The sequence below is a fragment of the Eptatretus burgeri genome, chromosome 11 (assembly GCF_056783735.1).
Source record: "Eptatretus burgeri isolate ZD-2024b chromosome 11, Ebu_testis_v1, whole genome shotgun sequence".
NCBI classification, from domain to species: domain Eukaryota; kingdom Metazoa; phylum Chordata; class Myxini; order Myxiniformes; family Myxinidae; genus Eptatretus; species Eptatretus burgeri.
In genome coordinates, this window is record NC_140971.1 from 7,706,532 (window position 1) to 7,724,188 (window position 17,657).

Here is a 17,657-nt window from a genome sequence, read left to right on the forward strand (position 1 = left end):
CATCGAACTCACCATCTCACTGCACTACTGATGGAAGGGTACAGGTGTAAAATCACACTTGGCCCACCCATATCACACCTGTGCTGTATCCACAACGAGCAGCAGGTGATTTACCTCGTGCAAGGAGCAGGATGGCCTGGATTAAGAGCTACGTCTGCTCCCCTCGAAGCTGTCTAACCTGGGTTCGAATCCCGACCCGGCTATAAACCCTCATCCTGGTGTTTCACAGGCAGGGTGGTTTCTCGATGTGCGTGTACCGTCACATCGGATGGACACTAAACTGGACGTGCCGTCTGCCGATACGAGTTGGTGGATGTTAAAGAATCCACGGTGTTTCGCGAAGAGTCGGCGAGCTATCGCCGGCACTTTGAACAAATCGCAAGTTACTGCTGGGGACGGCAACGGCAAAGCCACGTGGTGCAATCCTTGCCGTGAGCCCGAGTTCCAGCACCGAAGTTCGTAGTTATACCCGACGGTTCTGCCGTACAAGGACAGCGTCCTCCGCGATGCAGCGCCCCCGTGCTGGCACATCAGGGTGACAGGTTTGGTCCGAGATCCGTCTGTTTATTACGTACTCAATAATTGGTGGAATTATTTCGATTCGACCACGTGACTCGTCATGATTGGTGATGACGGACAGAGTCGTCGTCATTGCGGATGTCCAGCATCGGAGGGGGACGTCATGCGTCCTCGGACAAAAAGCTTCCTCGACTTTCACTTGTAAATCGGAAAGTTTTCACGGATCACTGTGACGTCACCGGCCTGTCGGCGAACCCGACTCATTAAAACCGCGAATTTTACTTTTCATCGGTCTTTGGACAACGCGACAAATGTGACGACGACATGTTCTGTTATCTGCACCCGGTGATCTGTCTGTCTGACTCTGTTCCCCGACTCATCCAGCCCCCCCCCCCACACTCCTTGACCCTCATGTCTTAGCGCCGCCGCATACCTTAGCTCCAAATTTGGAGATAACTACAATGCTGATGATGTCATCACGGCAATCAACCAATGGGCGCGGGGAACGCCTGTCCTGCGCCTCCCCGAACGGATATAAGGAACTGGGGGAGGGAGAGCAAGGGAGCGTTCCGCCGCCTCCAACGGTTTTGCTGGTAAGTTACCGGAAAGTTGAGGCTGAAAACTTTGGGAACGATTAGATTGTAATGGCCGCACAACGTTGGGCAGAGTGGACGTGCTCAAAGGGAGACCGTGTCGGAGGAGCAGGGCGGGAGGGTTGGTGATCGTGGTGCCGCCGTTGTGGGAACGTTTTATTGGTTGTGAAAGTTATTGGGCTCGAGTACTCGTTGTGTGGACTGCAGTGGTGGTGGTGGTGGTGGTGTTTTCACCATTGAATGTTTCATTTATTACCTGCAGCTCGTGTGCTTTCTTTGCTGGATGTCTCTGCGTTGTCCAAGCGCTTGCGGCGTGTCCACCAGTCTGTTTGCCCCCCACGTGACACACCCCAGCTCCCTTTTCCATGGGTTCTGGGAAATCCTCGAGCATTTGCCCTTACAAGGGCAAGGAAAGTGGCTGCGGCATGATGTCATCAGGAGTGTGTTGGGGGTGCTTGGGGGGGGGGGGAGAGAGGGCCAGCTTGGAATGTTAAACAGACATAGGTGGGGGCGATGGGTGATGTCTGAAAAAAAAACTTACTCACCCTGTCTGCCCTTACGAGACCCTTCCCAGACCTGCCAGGATGTGCAGTGTGAGTTGTTGGGCAACATACTGTCCTGTCGAGCATTACGTCATAATTGCACCAATTTATAGCTGGATGCTTCAAAAGGATCTGCCTTTGCTGAACATTTTCAATTGGTCTGCTGAACCTTTGGTCGCATGTTAGGTTAGGTTGCCAGCTGACTTCAGGACTCCATTTTAAGGGAATGGTAATTACGGTTGTTTTTGATCAGATTGTTGGAAATCGATCATTGCCAGGAGGAGGTGTCGGGTACACATTAGGCTGTATCTTGTTGATCTGTACATTCTGTGCTCTGCAGGTTAGGCTGTGTAGGACTTGTACACACCATGGCTGCACCACAGCGTGATGTCCCACTTTTCTACAAGCCGGTGAAGAAGTTCAGCTCGGTTGCTGCACCTCGACCTAAGGGGTCTGATGGAGGGGTCCCAGTGGCTCTGCAGGTTGTACAAGGTGAGGCCATTGATCTGAAAACCTATTTATTTATTTTTAATGACATTGCTCCCATTGAAAGTGATGGTCATCGAGGGTGCAGTTACCTCCACATTGGTCTACCTTTTTTGGATACTAAGGCTGGACTCGTGGAAGGGTGAGGCATCGTAGACCTCCGTGGACTTGCAGAGAAAGCTTGTCTTGATGGCTCGATTCCTTCCAAGAGAGCTGCTCGGTGGTGCGTTGGTCACTTTGTCTTCCTTTTACGGTGCGCCGGCAATGTCGGTGATAGATCATCCACACATGCCCTCCCTCAGGAGGATGCCATGATTCTACATCCAATAGCCCTGGGGTAGCATTGTACAGTGTACATTGTTTGTGTTAAGTTGAATGAAAAACTCAAGGTTTTCGTCTGTCATGAGGGAGTGTTCGGGCTCCTTGCGAACATTTTATCCTCGTTCAATTCCCAGGCCGAGGTGGTTGGACGGTTGTCCCGTGTGAAACCACGCGTCTCCTATTTTCTCTTTGGAGAATCCATTCCTTGCTCATGGAGTAATTATTTATTTATTTATTTATTTATTTATTCCATGCATCATTTCATTGGTTCCTGTCCAACCTTGCTTGTCATATCTTGTTTGAACCCTGACTTCAGTTTTGATCTGAAGGACTTTAATTGGCGAATACCCGTAAAGTCAAACGCAAATGTAAAAACGGTTCCAAGAACTGACTGTGATCTAATGATTTGCTTTCTGTCCTGAGATGAGTCATCCCACAGTCAATTGACCTCCCCTCCACCCCTCTCCCTCCCACTCGTGACTGAGTACAGAAACCTTCCATCCATCTTCAGTGTCCTTGATACAGGAGATGTTGATGGATGGATGCAAAATCCAGTGAATATGTAGGGTGAGAAATTCTCCTTCCAGCGCTTTAATAGGCCATGGTCCTGCCATTCCGTATTTGGTGCAGCAGTCACGGAGTCGATGGCATCGTTCAAGAGTTCCAGTTTTTATTATTTAACTTTTTTTTGTTGTTTTGTTCATTGCAGGTCTCGGACCATGAAAGCCATACGGTCGCGATCTCCATTCACTGCTACACCCTGTGGAATTCCCCAGTTTGGCATAAAGTGAAGCACCTTGATGCTCCCTTGGAGGTTTGGCCCTTTCGACTCTGAGTGAGGCTTCAGTTGTGACTTAGTTGAGGCACCAAGGTTGGTCACCAGCAATGATGCGTTCCAAGGAATGTCACCTTCCCAATGGAAATGCTGAAGATGCTGACAGCCAAGCGGTTTGGTCTCTGCTCCTCAGTGAGGACGTGTCCCAGCAACTGTGCCATCGCCATTTCTTTTCCCCAGATCCTTGGCGACGACGCGATGCACAGTTGACTTTAGTATCTCAGACTGTCACAAGTTATTGAATTGTGATACACTGATGTTGAAGTAAGACTGAACGACATTGACATTGTCCTCGCATCGTCTGGTGGAAAGCATGCAGTCCATCATGCACATACTTTTCTTCCCAGAATGGATGATTCCTGAACAGTTCTCGAGTGCGGACAACTGTAAAGAAGAACAGTGTTGGTGGATTTTGTTTGTTCTGCATCACCATGATTTTGACGATTGTTTGGATGTCGCCGTTGCCGAAGATTTTCACCAGGACCTCAATACAAGATGCCATCATTTCGATTTCTGAAACAAGAAAAGTGTAACAAACTTTATTTGCAAGACAAATCATCAAGTGGAGACTGTGCACAAAATTTTGTTATCACAAAGACTTTTTAAAGTTCCAGTGGGGATGGCAACTCTTGGGATGACTTCATACTCGGTGGCAGGGTTGGGTGGGCTTGTCGGGGGTGATTGAGGTGGTAATTGCAATATTAAAAAAGCAAATGCTGATTCGGTGAATCTCGGAATGTAGCCATATCTTTATCATGATTGGCTGAAATATCTGTCATTACTTCAAATCGATCACAGAAATTGTTTGTTGCTTAATAGTGCATTGTTTTTCATGATGTATAAAGTGGAAAAAAAACTGCCGATCTACTTTTGAAATTTTATCTTGATTTAAAGAAGACATTTTAAAATGACCATGTGATTTCAATGCTGCCCCCCCACCCCTTTCTCAACAGATGATCTACCATTGCCCCCACCTCCACCTGCATCTTCATCTTCAGATGATGCCACTCTTTTTCCTCCACCTCCAGACCCTGTTCCATTTCCACTGCCACCCCCACTTGATGACCAGGACTTGCCTTTGCCACCCCCTCCTCCTCCTGCACTCCAATCCATAGCAGCTGTATCTCCACCGCCTCCACCTCCACCTCCACCACCACCACCACCACCACCTCCATTACCCCCTCCAGCCCTAACTATTAATCGACCACTCGTGATTCAGAAACAGGTGCAGCCCAGTCATTTAAATATCTCTATATCGGCTAACATTTGGTTACTGCGTTGCTAATATCCTGGTGTTGCAGGCAAAGGGATCAGGGGTCGGTGGTGGAGCAAAAGCTCCAGCTCGAGGTCGAGATGAGGGTGGTGATGCAATGAGTAGTATGATTGCCGAGATGAAAAAGAGTTCGCCGTTTCAGCTACGCAAAGTGCAGGTAATTATGGGGGTGGATTTGGAGAATCGGTGCTTTTGATCATTGAACTTGTGCAATCTTACTTCAGTTGCTTTGTTTCTACCCATTCAGGAGGCTGAAATGTCTGAAGTTACTCCCATTACCCACGTTGGACAGTCAACAGTCACACTGACATCTGCACCTACCCCTTCACCGGCTGCTCCTCCGATGAGACCCAATTCAGCAATGCCTTCTGTCCCACGACCATCGACTCAAACCATTAACAGTACGCGGTTTCAACCACGTTCAGCTTCAATGACCCCAAGCCAAGCTGTACTTCGACCAGTTGGTGGCTTAGCCCCTACCAAAGCTTCCCAGCCTGCAAACAACACAACTTGCTCTGTAGCATCAGTTCCTGTACAAAGTGGGGGGTATAAACCTCGCTCGCCCCGTCCTTTTCGTTCTACATCTCCAGCCATGGTTGGGCAACAACCATCACAACCACCAACATACAATCAGATGCAGATTGGGAGCTCTACCGGAGGCAAATGGGGCATAAATGAAAGTGCTGTGCAGAAAGTTGCGCCACCTGCAGACCAATATCGTCCCCAAGCCCCAGCTCCATCGCCTTATCGTCCCCAAGCCCCGGCTCCGTCGCCCTATGTTCCCCAGGCCCCGGCTCCGTCGCCCTATGTTCCCCGAGCCCCGGCTCCGTCGCCCAATGTTAGCCAGGCCCCAGCTCCGTCACCCTATGTTCCCCGAGCCCCAGCTCCGTCGCCCTATGTTCCCCAGGCTCCGTCGCCCCATGTTCCCCGAGCCCCGGCTCCGTCGCCCCATGTTCCCCGAGCCCCGGCTCCGTCGCCCCATGTTCCCCGAGCCCCGGCTCCGTCGCCCCATGTTCCCCGAGCCCCGGCTCCGTCGCCCCATGTTCCCCGAGCCCCGGCTCCGACGCCCCATGTTCCCCAAGCCTCAATTCCGACGCCCTCTATAGATTTACTAACAACCTTGCCACCGACGGTGCCACCGGTGACTGGGCAGCCTGGTAAAAAGGGTACGTTACCCATTTTGATTCAACCTTCTGATATTGCATGCACTTGTGACAGTTACCAGGTGGTAACTGATGCCTAAAATTTTTCTGCAGTGTTGTGTGGAGTTTGTCAGGGGGATATTACTGGCCGATACTGTACCTTCAATGACACTCCCTACCACTCAACCTGCTTCGTATGTTCCACATGCACTGCTTCACTTGTTGAAACTCAGTTCTATGAAAAGGATGGAATATTCCTTTGTGAAAACTGTCACTTGGTGAGTTGCATTTCCTTTTTGTCACCGTTTTAATCGAGATAGGTTCCCGTTTGTGGTTCTCGCACTGCAGGACCTTGCGTAACCAAAACTTTTGATTTTTTTTTTTTTGTGGCAGAAAACTCTTGCCCGCTGCGCTGCCTGTGGAGAGATGGTACGAGAGCGCCTGCTCCAGGCTGGTGACCTGACCTTTCATCCGGACTGCTTTGTGTGCTCGGCCTGCCAGAAACCACTCAGCACAACACCGTTTGCATTCGGACCCGATAAAAAACCACTATGTCTTCCCGACTACCATCGGTGCGTGCTTGCGGGTCGTTGCGGGTAGACATATCGTTTTGAGGTGCTGTTAGGGGTGACTCTGCAAAATCCCCAATTTTCTTTATTCGATACAAGCTTTGGCCGTCTGTTTACTGAACCAACCTGGTCCGGTTGCCGTCTCATTTTACCCACAGGAAGTTCTCTCCGCGGTGCAGTGCCTGTGGAGAAGCCATTGTACCAGGGCCTGGTGAAGATAAAGCTTTGAGACTGGTTATACAGGATCGAAACTTTCATCCTCAGTGCTTCTGCTGCCAGGTAAGATTGGCAGTGGAGGTTGGAGGGGGTGGTGTTGCGAAGAAGCATTTCTCATCCAAAGTTATATATTTAATGAATAGCTGCATGTGCAGTGTTTTTATTATTTTTTTTTTTTTAATGGCAAGCATGATTCCATTTTGAAGTCGCATGTTTGTGCCAGTCGAGACGTATGTGGAAATGAGCCTTGTAGTCTTGAAAGTACCCTTCACCGTGAGCCTGAGATCGATGTCAAGAAGGAGCTGGGTGTTTATTATTAATTTGTATGCAGCACAAAGCTGCGGGGTAGCATTATTGGCTGAGGGTATGGTCGTTCTGCTGGTTAGGGTAGGAAATTTGGAATTTGTTCATGGTGCCGGCGATACCTTGCCTACTCTTCGCGAAGGACACCGTGGGATCTTTAAAGTCCACCAACGAATGCTGGCAGACGGGGAACCTGTTTAACGTCCTTCCGAGAGACAGCACACATTGATGAATTGCCCAGCCCGTGAAACATCGGGATGACAGTTTATAGCTGGGTCGAGAGTCTAACCGAGGCTAGACAGCTTAGAGGTGAGTGTATGTACCTCTAGGCCATCCTCCCAGCCAAGTAGGTTTATTTATTTATTTATTTTTTAAATCTTTCTTGTATTTGGTAATAAATAATTTGTATATCAACGTTTCATTCATTTTAATTTTGCAGTCAATCGAGGCCCATTGTGGAGCTTGTTTGTACATCGTATCGTGCGCAGAGCAAAGGCATTGAACGACATCAGTGTGACTTTAACGTAGATTACAAGTCGATGTTTGTAAACGGTAAATAACACAGCTTGCGGGATTTGAATCCGGTATCCCAGCATCGGGCCGTGGACGTTGCATCAAATGCCCTAATAACGGTGCCTCTTACCATTCCAGGGCTGTGGATTGCTGTTGTCGAACACAGAGGGTGGCAGTGGATGTTACCCCGTCAGAGATGGAATCTTCTGTTATCAGTGTGCCAAGGAGCAGGCCAAAGCTTCGGCCTAGTTGTCGGCAAGCAGCTGCTGAAACGGCACCTTCGATGGTGCATGCCAAAGCCTCGGCCTAGTTGTCCATCTGCGTGCAATGTACACGAGCGCATGTGGCCTTGTTGCATTTCATTTTGTGCTAATAAAGCTTTTGATTCCTTTGCCATGGATGTGTTGCTCAAGTCCGCAGTCAAATTGGAGGAGGGGAGGGTTGAAACCACTTGTGCCGTAATGCCACGATGCTGTTGAGATTACGTATTTAATAACCAACTTTCCGCAGGGATTGACCTTATGCTGGATATCTGAAGTTGCTCGCAATATTCGGGGTGCATGTTGTACCTTGTTCCGTTAACCCTCGTCCGCACGGTGTTTCATCGTGGAGCTTGACCATGCAGCTTCACCACTGCTCCTCGTCGTTCTGCGCACCAAGGAAAGGTTTTGATACGAGTCATTATCTGGTCCTTGTACTGTTTGTTGTGTCGTCGTTAATTCATACTTTTCTCCTGTATTATTCTGCGATGCATTTTATTACTGGTGCAATAAAATTGTTCGCTTTTACTTTGCAGTGTTTGCCCTCCAGTGCATATTGATGCATAGGGGAAGGCTTTTTTGCTGTCATGGGGTTTGTTTCCACAATGAGCACCCCCAATTTTAAAGGTACCACAATTTCTTGGAGCCTGAGGAGTACGAAACCACAATTTAGAAAATTATTCTTTCTTTGATTCCTGCACTCCCAACACTCCAAATTTCTGAGCTGTATCTCGGAATGACTTTCAGAATGGAATTTTGCATCGATAATGTGAATAGAAAGTATGTAGTTGACATTTTGACCTTGGCCTAATTTGAAGATCATGACCCAATTCGACATTTTCATTTTTTTTTTTTTGTCCAATCTGAACTAAATTGCCCTCGAGATACCCCAAGGCAAGTCCCACATGCGCTTAATTTGCATCATACCCCTCCGATGTTGAGGTCAAATAGCAGTCTGAAAACAAAAAACTTTTTGCCAATAAGGAATCTCAGACTGCTTGGCTGAGAATGTAGATCGGGAGACATTTTCTTAATCTATACAATATCTCTCAATGGTCAAGGTTATTTGCTCGTCGGAACCAAATGTCGTGGGTTTGCGGGCCAAGCCACGAGCTATCGCCAAGGTCATGCACCTGATATTGAGCCCATCTGTGCATATACTGCAAACTTTTATCCCTTCTATGAAATGAGGAGCAGCAGGGGAGGCTTACCCTTGGCGATTGCAGATTTCTCATTATATTATGTGGTTTGTTGGACCTGCAATTTCAAAGCACCTCACCAGACCCCTTTCTGATGCTCGGTTGCTCCTTGGACCCCTTTCTGACCCTGCGTTGCTCCTTGGACCCCTTTCTGACCCTGCGTTGCTCCTTGGACCCCTTTCTGACCCTGCGTTGCTCCTTGGACCCCTTTCTGACCCTGCGTTGCTCCTTGGACCCCTTTCTGATGTCGCGTTGCTCCTTGGACCCCTTTCTGACGTCGCGTTGCTCCTTGGACCCCTTTCTGACCCTGCGTTGCTCCTTGGACCCCTTTCTGACGTCGCGTTGCTCCTTGGACCCCTTTCTGACGTCGCGTTGCTCCTTGGACCCCTTTCTGACGTCGCGTTGCTCCTTGGACCCCTTTCTGACGTCGCGTTGCTCCTTGGACCCCTTTCTGACGTCGCGTTGCTCCTTGGACCCCTTTCTGACGTCGCGTTGCTCCTTGGACCCCTTTCTGACGTCGCGTTGCTCCTTGGACCCCTTTCGGACGTCGCGTTGCCCTTGGACCCCTTTCTGACGTCGCGTTGCCCCTTGGACCCCTTTCTGACGTCGCGTTGCCCCTTGGACCCCTTTCTGACGTCGCGTTGCCCCTTGGACCCCTTTCTGACGTCGCGTTGCTCCTTGGACCCCTTTCTGACGTCGCGTTGCTCCTTGGACCCCTTTCTGACGTCGCGTTGCTCCTTGGACCCCTTTATGACGTCGCGTTGCCCCTTGGACCCCTTTCTGACGTCGCGTTGCCCCTTGGACCCCTTTTCCGACGTCGCGTTGCTCCTTGGACCCCTTTTCCGACGTCGCGCTGCTCCTTGGATCCCTCTTCCGACGTGGCGTTGCTCCTTGGACCCCTTTCTAACGATTGCACGTGCCATTTTTGAAAATACTTGGTTCGTCTTGTCTGCAACTGTCGATATTTTGAGACCACATCTCTTTCATAAGTGAGCCTTTCAGACTGATACTGTGGTCACATTAACCCTTTTGTGCCAAAAATTTCAACCACAAACGAATGTTGATGCAAATTGACATTCCGATCCAACAATTGTTATACAGTATTGTGAGTTGGAGAGTTACGAACACACAAAGCTCCATCTTGTGGTATTACAATATGTGATGGGACTATGCGGAGATTGCCCACTTACCTTTGAGCACACGAGTCTGGGTTTGGGTTCTCACCCTGAGTATGAACTATCCAATCAGTGCTAATTGCAGGCTCGGTATTGCATCACAAAACGTGCCGTCCTTGCGGATGGCCGTTAATCTGTGTGTCCCTTATAGTGGACCTTGAATACCTCATGGTCTTTTTCACGAAGAGTTGAGCTACCACCTGCACTCTGGACAAATTACAAATTACTGCTGCCGATGAAAAAGCAAAGCACCCGTTGTAGTCCTTGCTTTGGGATTTCTTTGAAACTTTTTGTATGATTTTTGTCTCCGCGATCCTACGAGAACATTTACTGTAATCTCGCAACAGCTCAGATATGGCATTCGGTCCACCATGACCAGAGTGACCCTCAAGGCTCAAACCAATGAAACGACACGTAGTGCTGCCTAATGGAGTTGGAGTGAAGCCTGAATTGCCTGCTGGGATTTCCAGGAGAAATGGGTTTAATGTTTAGCCGAAAATTGCTCGGGATAGTGACGTGGAACGAAAAGAGCACGTATGCAGGTAAAGGGCCCCATGTCACAACAACAACAACAACAACACATCGATTCCCCATCCAATCGGTCCATGTTTTTAGGTCCTCATGGAGGATCTCCAAGTCTTACTCACGTTGTTGTTCTTGTGGACTTTTTTGTTTCACAGCCTACAGTTTTCATCGAAACTTCCTGAAACTTGGCATATATATGTAAAAATACCCTGCGCAGACAGTAACGATCTTCGATTTTGAAAATTCCTCCTTGAAAAAAAGTTATGACGTCAAAATATCTCCGCTAATGGAAATTGCCTAAAAAATTATCTCAAACTAGGCAAGATTTTTGAATTCTGTTTGCGGGAATCGAACAGGGCATTAGCAGAGATTAATTGCCGCACATATGATACATCACTATGACGTCATATCATTTTTTTATGACGTCATTCCTATTTTTTGACTTTTTGTTTCACAACCCAGAGTTTTCATCGGATCTTCGTGAAACTTGCCATGTATATGCAGAAAGCCCACGCGCAGGCAGTAACCATCTCCGATTTTGGAAATTCTTCCTAGAAAAAGAAGTTGACGTCATAATATCGCCGCTAATGGAAATCGCCTACACCATTATCTCCGAAACTAGGCAAGCTGTTTGAATTTTGTTTGCGAGAATCAAGTCGGGCATTAGCCACCGATAATTTGTCGCAAACCTGATACATCAGAATGACGTCATATTCGTTTTTATGACGTCATCATTAAGAGGACGAGGATCTTAGTTCATTTGAGCTTGTTGACTCACACCATACTGTGAGCCTATCGGTGCATATTCTGCAAACTTCTATCCCTTCCATGAAACAAGGAGCAGCAGCTCGTTTAATTTTGATGACCATGTATGTCCAAGACCATCCCTGGTCTGTTCGACTTCCAACGAATGGACAGCATTTTATTTCGGCAAACCAAAGCAAACTGAGTGTGGGAGTGGGGGGGGGAGGGGGTCGCCATTTGTGCCGATCTTGATAACCGCGGAAGGACGTGGGGACGACGGAAAGATTGGCAGGGAGAGCCAGCTGTGAGCTCACGGAAAGACCTCACGGAGCCGCCTACGAGCAACGGACGCAGGTCAAAAGGTCAGGTGTCAGGTTTGTCCCTTCCAAAAACACTTGGGGCCATACATTTATTATGTACGCAAATATGGCCGAATCTGAACTTCTTGCCCCCAGAACGGATGTAACAGACCCCTTTCCCTCTACTCATCTCTTTCACTCCCAAATTGTTCCCTTCTCTCCCCCACTCCTCTTTTTTCTCCAATCATCCTCCCTTCTCTTTTCTCAATTAGATCCCTTCCGAGTCCCTGATCCCCCCAGCCTTTCCAGTGATTCGCACAACCCACTCTCAATGCTCACCATAACTTTATTACAATACTTTACTTGCCTTTGTTCCAATTCTCACCATTCCTTTGTTCAATTGCTCACCTTGCTTTTGTTCCAATGCTCACCATTTCTTTGTCAATGCACACCTTGCCTTTCTTCCAATGCTCACTATTCCTTTGTTCCAATGATCACCTTGCCTTTGCTCCAATGCCTCCCTTGCCTTTGTTCCAATGCTCACAATTCCTTTTGTTTTTGACGTTATCTACATATTACGTACATTAAATGGTGAACCTACTCCCACAGTCCTCTCGACCTCCCCCCCTCCCCCCACCGATTCCATTTTTCCATTCTCCCACCTTTCCTCCCAAACTCCACCAGGATCTTGTGGTTCCCAGCAGGGGTCGCTGTACATCTTTGACAGGAACAAAAGGTCCAGCATTGTGCATGTCGCGTGAAACCAGCACCTTTGTTTTTTCGGTGGAGGTATTGGGTATGAGGAAAGGGTTCGAGCGATGTTGGAGTCGGGAATCAAATGGAATCCATCATTGCAGCAGAACCTCAAGACTCATCTCTTCTCCAACCCTGTCATCTCCGATCATCAGATTGGGTTCCACCAAGGTCATTCATTCCACCTTGGATATGCTGTTTCTGCGACGTCAGCAATGGATGGATGCCCTCAATGCCACACAAGGTCAGGGCTGTCTCACTGGACATCTCCCATGTATTTCACTCTGGAACCACCACTCTCATTTTCAAACCTCCACCTGATGGCAATCTATTGGGTTCCCTCCAAGACGACTGTGGAAGGAGTTCTAATAACTATACTTCCAGATGCAGGTGACCCCAAGGTAGTGAACTGGGGCTAATACTGTTCTCGATATCCATCATGACCTTCTTCACCTCTCTTCATCACTAGAAAATCCATTGCATCACCTTGTACGTGACCCCATTCTGTGCAGGAGACTTGCGCACCTTTCCACCAGACGGACTGACACAGCATCCTACCTGGAACGTCTCTTTTAGTGCAATAAAGATCTATTATGCTCTCACTTGGTACCTGCATAAGGACCGGCAGGTAAATCCTCCCATTTATTTGTATGGTCAGGCCGTTGGAGATGTATGGTCGCTGGCACTCCTGGGCCTATCAGGTGTCATCAGTCTTGAGCAGGTGAAGCCTCCATGCTGCCCTCCAAAGCCACCACCTTGGAATTATCCACAGGGCCAAGTATCTTCAGCCATATCAAGAATATTAAATATAAAACTTCAAGACATTCCCTGATGCAGTGCCCCCTGTTACCAGAATGCTGGTAATTATTTTGAGGACCTCAGAAGGATGACAGGCTGAGTCAACCAACCTGGTGTTGGTTCAACAGTTGGACAGGGGTTTGAACTCAAGACCCCAAGATCTCAAACCAGCCACCTGAGCCGTTAAGCCAAGTATCCAACACCAGGATTTTCAAGTATCGAAGGGGTAAGGAAAGGGTTAAGAAGAGCCCATTGAGGAATAGCACTGGATAATTGGTAGATGATGAGGGTGAGATGGCAGGATTGTGAACTAGTTCTCTCTTTCAACGTTTGCACGGGACACAGTCAGAGGAACGTTGGAGTTGGGACAGGTACAAGAGGATTGGAGAATGGCAAATGTAGCATCGTTATCTCCACCGTTGAAGGTGGATGGACGGAGGGTATGTTTTCACCTATCTGTCTGTCTGTTTGCACACAGAATATCTCAAACACGGTATGGACGGATTCGGACAACACTAGGTGGATGAGTTGGGGTGGTGACAAAAACGATCTGATTTGATTTTGGTTCAAGGCCAGATCCGGATCTGGACTATCAGTGGGATAGAAAAGGTAAACTGTTCACCTGGCAGAGGTATGTGCTCTACCAAGTGTCGTTCTAGTTTGTCAAACCCCAAGTCTTCGGCCTCACCCGCCCAACCTTTAGGCTTCAATCCCATCCACACTCCAAGCCTTCAAAGCCCCTCCCCACCACAACTCTACAACCCCCCCCCACTCCCCACCAAAAGCCCTCAACTCCATCACCCTGAAAGCATCAACCTCCCCCTCCCAACTCCATCCTCCCCTCCCCCCTCGGCATTCCCACATTAATCATTACATATTTCTTTATTACCTCATCAAAACAGCAAAATATTTACCTCTTTCCCCTCCCCTATCATGCTATCTATGAAAGACCAAGAAGGAACCCAAAGAAGTAAAGAGCAAAGATTTGGACAGTGTATAAGCAACAGACCGCTGCCATGATAGCTCCTGAAAATCAAAAAATAATCCTGTTTGAAGCAAAAGCATGCCCACTTTTTGAAGCACAAGTGCATACATAATACATTGTGGTTATATAGCTCGGATCGATTCCAATTACACTGGCATCTGGCCCATAGGTGGACATCAGAGGCCTGAAGTCTGAGGCATATAACTACAGTGGCCTTCATAAGGCCCATGATGCCAATCGGCTCCAACCTTTCGATATCTGATTATCCTTTTAACAATCGCTTTAGTCGTTTTACACTGAAGGGAAAACTTATAGGGAGGGCATGGAGATGATGAATATGACAGCTCCGAGGATGTCACTGGCTTCGCATGTCACCAATATGGCGGCTGTATAATTTTTAGCTCACCTGGAACGCAGTTCAGGGAGCTTATGGGATTGTGGGTCGTCCATCCGTCCGTCCGTCCTTCCGTCCACAAACGCTTGCAGCTTCTTCTCTGAAACAACATACACAATTTCGATGAAACTTCACCACAACCTTCATCACCTGTGATGCAGCAAAGCTTGTTCATGACACTTAAAAAATTAAAAAATAAAGTAAAATAAAAATCAGGGTCTGGGGGGGGAGGGGGGTTGGAGAGGGTTCCCCCCTCCCCAAAAGTATTTGCTATAATATTGGTTAATTGGTGCATTTTGCTAATTCCGTCCCACGTTGACTTCCTCCTCAGCAACATTATTTTACAAGGTAAGCACCCAGGGGTATTGCCCCTATTTTTTAGATTACAATTGTGTGTGGAGTCAGGCCAGCTATCCAACCAATGGGTGGAAAGTAGCATTACACCAGTTGGATGGACGGACAAGCGTATTATTATATATTAGCAAATACCATCCGTCGCTTCGCTGATGGGAATACGAAGATGGGAGAGGGGAGAGAGAAAGAGAGTGGGGAGGGGAGAGAGACGAGGAAGGGGGAGCAAGGATGGAGGGAGGTCGAGGAGGGGTGGGGGAGTAAGGAGGTGTGGGGAAGGGAAGGCAGGGTGAGGGGAGGGAAAGGAAGTGTGAGGGGAGGGGAAGGGAAGGCATCATTAGGGGAGGGGAAGGGAAGGCAATGTGAAGGGAGGGTCCGTCCAGACATAACCACCATCTGAACACATATTGAGATAACGACTATCTGGAGATAACCAGTCGAGACATAACCACCATCCAGATACGTCTGAAGGTAACCACCATCAAGAAACATGCGGCGAAAAGTACCATAAAGATATGTGCGGAGATAAACACTGTCCGGACACGCCCGGAAACAGAGAAAGAGAGAGAGGTGGGAGGAGGGTACTGAACTGCATTAGGAGGAGAGGAGTAAGGATGGGACAAAGAGAGAGAGGGTTGGGGTGGAAGAGTGAGTAAAAAGAAAGTGGTATGCTTTATGAACACACACACACACACACACACACACACACACACACACACACACACACACACACACACACACACACACACACACACACACACACACACACACACACACACACAGCATTAGTGCTTGGCTGATATTGGCAATTCTTCAGGAATCGGCAGATTGGAGTCAGTGTGATTACCGACTACAGTATGTACTGTATACAACCCTGAAACCTTGCGTAGCTTTCACCCTTCTGTTGGGGGGATTTCAATAAACAAATTATAAAAACAATGTTGCATTAAAGACGTTTCAGGGAGATGTATATAAACAATAACATTTATAAACAACTGCCAATCTCATGTGATGGGTGGAAAAAAATTGGTTTGGTAATTTAAAAAAACACGTTAATACGGCAAACAGCTCGGAAATTGGGTGTTATCAAATATATTTAGCATTGAAACTTGCAAAGAGAAACCATATAACCTTTATAAAGCACACTCGGTTCATATAAAATATCCAATTACTTTAGAAACAGCTGCGAGGACAAAGGACAAAGGGCGGTGCTGCTGAGGTTGAAAGTTGAAACCTCCACCATGGCGCCACACAGCACAGAGACACGCACCATGGAGCCACGCACCATGGGTCTGGGTGCGAGTTTGGTCTGCGTGTCCACAAATCCCACGAACCGCACACATGTAACCAAGCATGCAGACGCGCACGCGCGCGCGCGCACGCACGCACACACACCTGTGAAAAGTCCTTTTACAAATCCAAAACTACCCATTTATACCACGTCCATGTGTGCTATCTACGTACCTCTTTGTGCTTCAAGTATACTGACCTCCGGGTCGGGACGCAAACTGTGTACATAATACTGTTACGAATCTGGCAGCCATTTGCACACAACAGCCAGAGTCCCTGCAGTTCAGTTATTTCGATAAGTATGTGTTTATAGTTAGGTACCGTCCCTTATGTCTAATGGGAATTTCATGTGTGCGCTGTGGGTTTCTTTTATAGTCAGGTTTTTTACATCTTGAAGCTGCACAACGCCAACAAAACCCTCGCTTCACTCCTCCACCCACTCTGCGGGCGAACAAATGCTTCACCTGCCCCGCTTTCACTTCATCGCACCATTGACGCCTTTGCCCACATGCGTTCGACCACGGACGTGGGCGGAAGTTTCCTCACCTCAGAACACCGACTCCACCCAGGAAAGGAGGGGGTTCCCCCCTGTCCAATCACGGATGGCCAGCACATCACCCCACGAAACCCTGTCCAATCAGGGCAAAGATTACCTCAGAGGACAGATGACCCCACCCCGCCCGGGGGAAGGATAAGAATCGCCGGGCTCTCCTTAGTGTTCGCTGGAGTTGGGTTGGAATTGTCGGAGAAGGAGGGGGTCGCCATTGCTCTTGGTGTGCGTCATTGGTAGGAGTCATCGTCATCTGTGGTCTTGGTCTGCGGTCTTTTCCGGGGGTCCTCACTTCGTTGGTGGAGTGTCTGGTTCAGGGGTTCTTTTCGGTGGTTCCGTGGTCCTGTGCTTGCTGGTTCGCTCGACACGGCTGGTCCCATTCTGGTTCGCTCGTCTCGAAGAAACCGCACGAGGCGGACAGGTACCCGGCCAGATTCTGACCCTCCAGTTCGCCTATCCTTCCTCGGGCTGAAGGGCCGAATAAAGGCCAACCGGCCCCATTTATTGTGTGTGTGTGTGTGTGTGTGTGTGTGTGTGTGTGTGTGTGTGTGTGTGTGTGTGTGTGTGTGTGTGTGTGTGTGTGTGTGTGTGTGTGTGTGTGTGGCGCCAGTCTGTTAAGTAGAATTGTTGTGCTTTTCACTCACTGTACATTGCATATTATATTCGTGATTAAGTCTGCTCTGTGTCTCCCTTCCCAATTATTGTAAAATAAACCCTTGTTAAATGTACCAGCTCGTTGCCTGTCGTTTCTACCATTGACCCAGCACGGTGCGGGCTTGAGAAATAGTGAGGCCGTTTGTGCTGTTAGTGTTCATTTGGTCCGCGCGGTTCTGGTAATTCTCACTCAGTTACGCCGGACCCGAGTCGGTACATGCGAGTCGGTTCGGACAGAGTCGCCGTAGGTGTGGCTTCCCAGGTAGCAAGACGGCGTGAGTACTTAGGTAAATTGGAATAGACAAGTGGACCCCACCTCACGCCGTCGAAATATTGGCGACCACGGTCCTTTAAGTGCCCCGTCGACT

The 17,657-nt window shown here is 48.4% G+C and overlaps 1 protein-coding gene and 1 long non-coding RNA gene across 2 annotated transcripts in view; one reads left to right on the forward strand and one right to left on the reverse strand.

Annotated features, from left to right (window-relative positions):
• Window positions 1-17,657, reverse strand: part of LOC147016432 (uncharacterized) — a 71,471-nt gene that overhangs the window by 21,096 nt on the left and 32,718 nt on the right. Inside the window, exon 2 of the long non-coding RNA XR_015049048.1 lies at window positions 14,457-14,544. This is a non-coding gene — a long non-coding RNA (uncharacterized LOC147016432). The remainder of the gene's footprint in view (window positions 1-14,456; window positions 14,545-17,657) is intronic.
• LOC147016433 (uncharacterized) lies at window positions 973-8,100 on the forward strand. Its single transcript, XM_085845091.1, has 9 exons — window positions 973-1,112; window positions 1,995-2,146; window positions 4,250-4,521; window positions 4,598-4,726; window positions 4,817-5,735; window positions 5,826-5,989; window positions 6,105-6,283; window positions 6,439-6,559; window positions 7,451-8,100. The coding sequence occupies exons 1-9, from the start codon at window positions 1,012-1,014 to the stop codon at window positions 7,559-7,561; spliced, it is 2,148 nt and encodes a 715-aa protein (XP_085701217.1). The 5' UTR covers window positions 973-1,011; the 3' UTR covers window positions 7,562-8,100.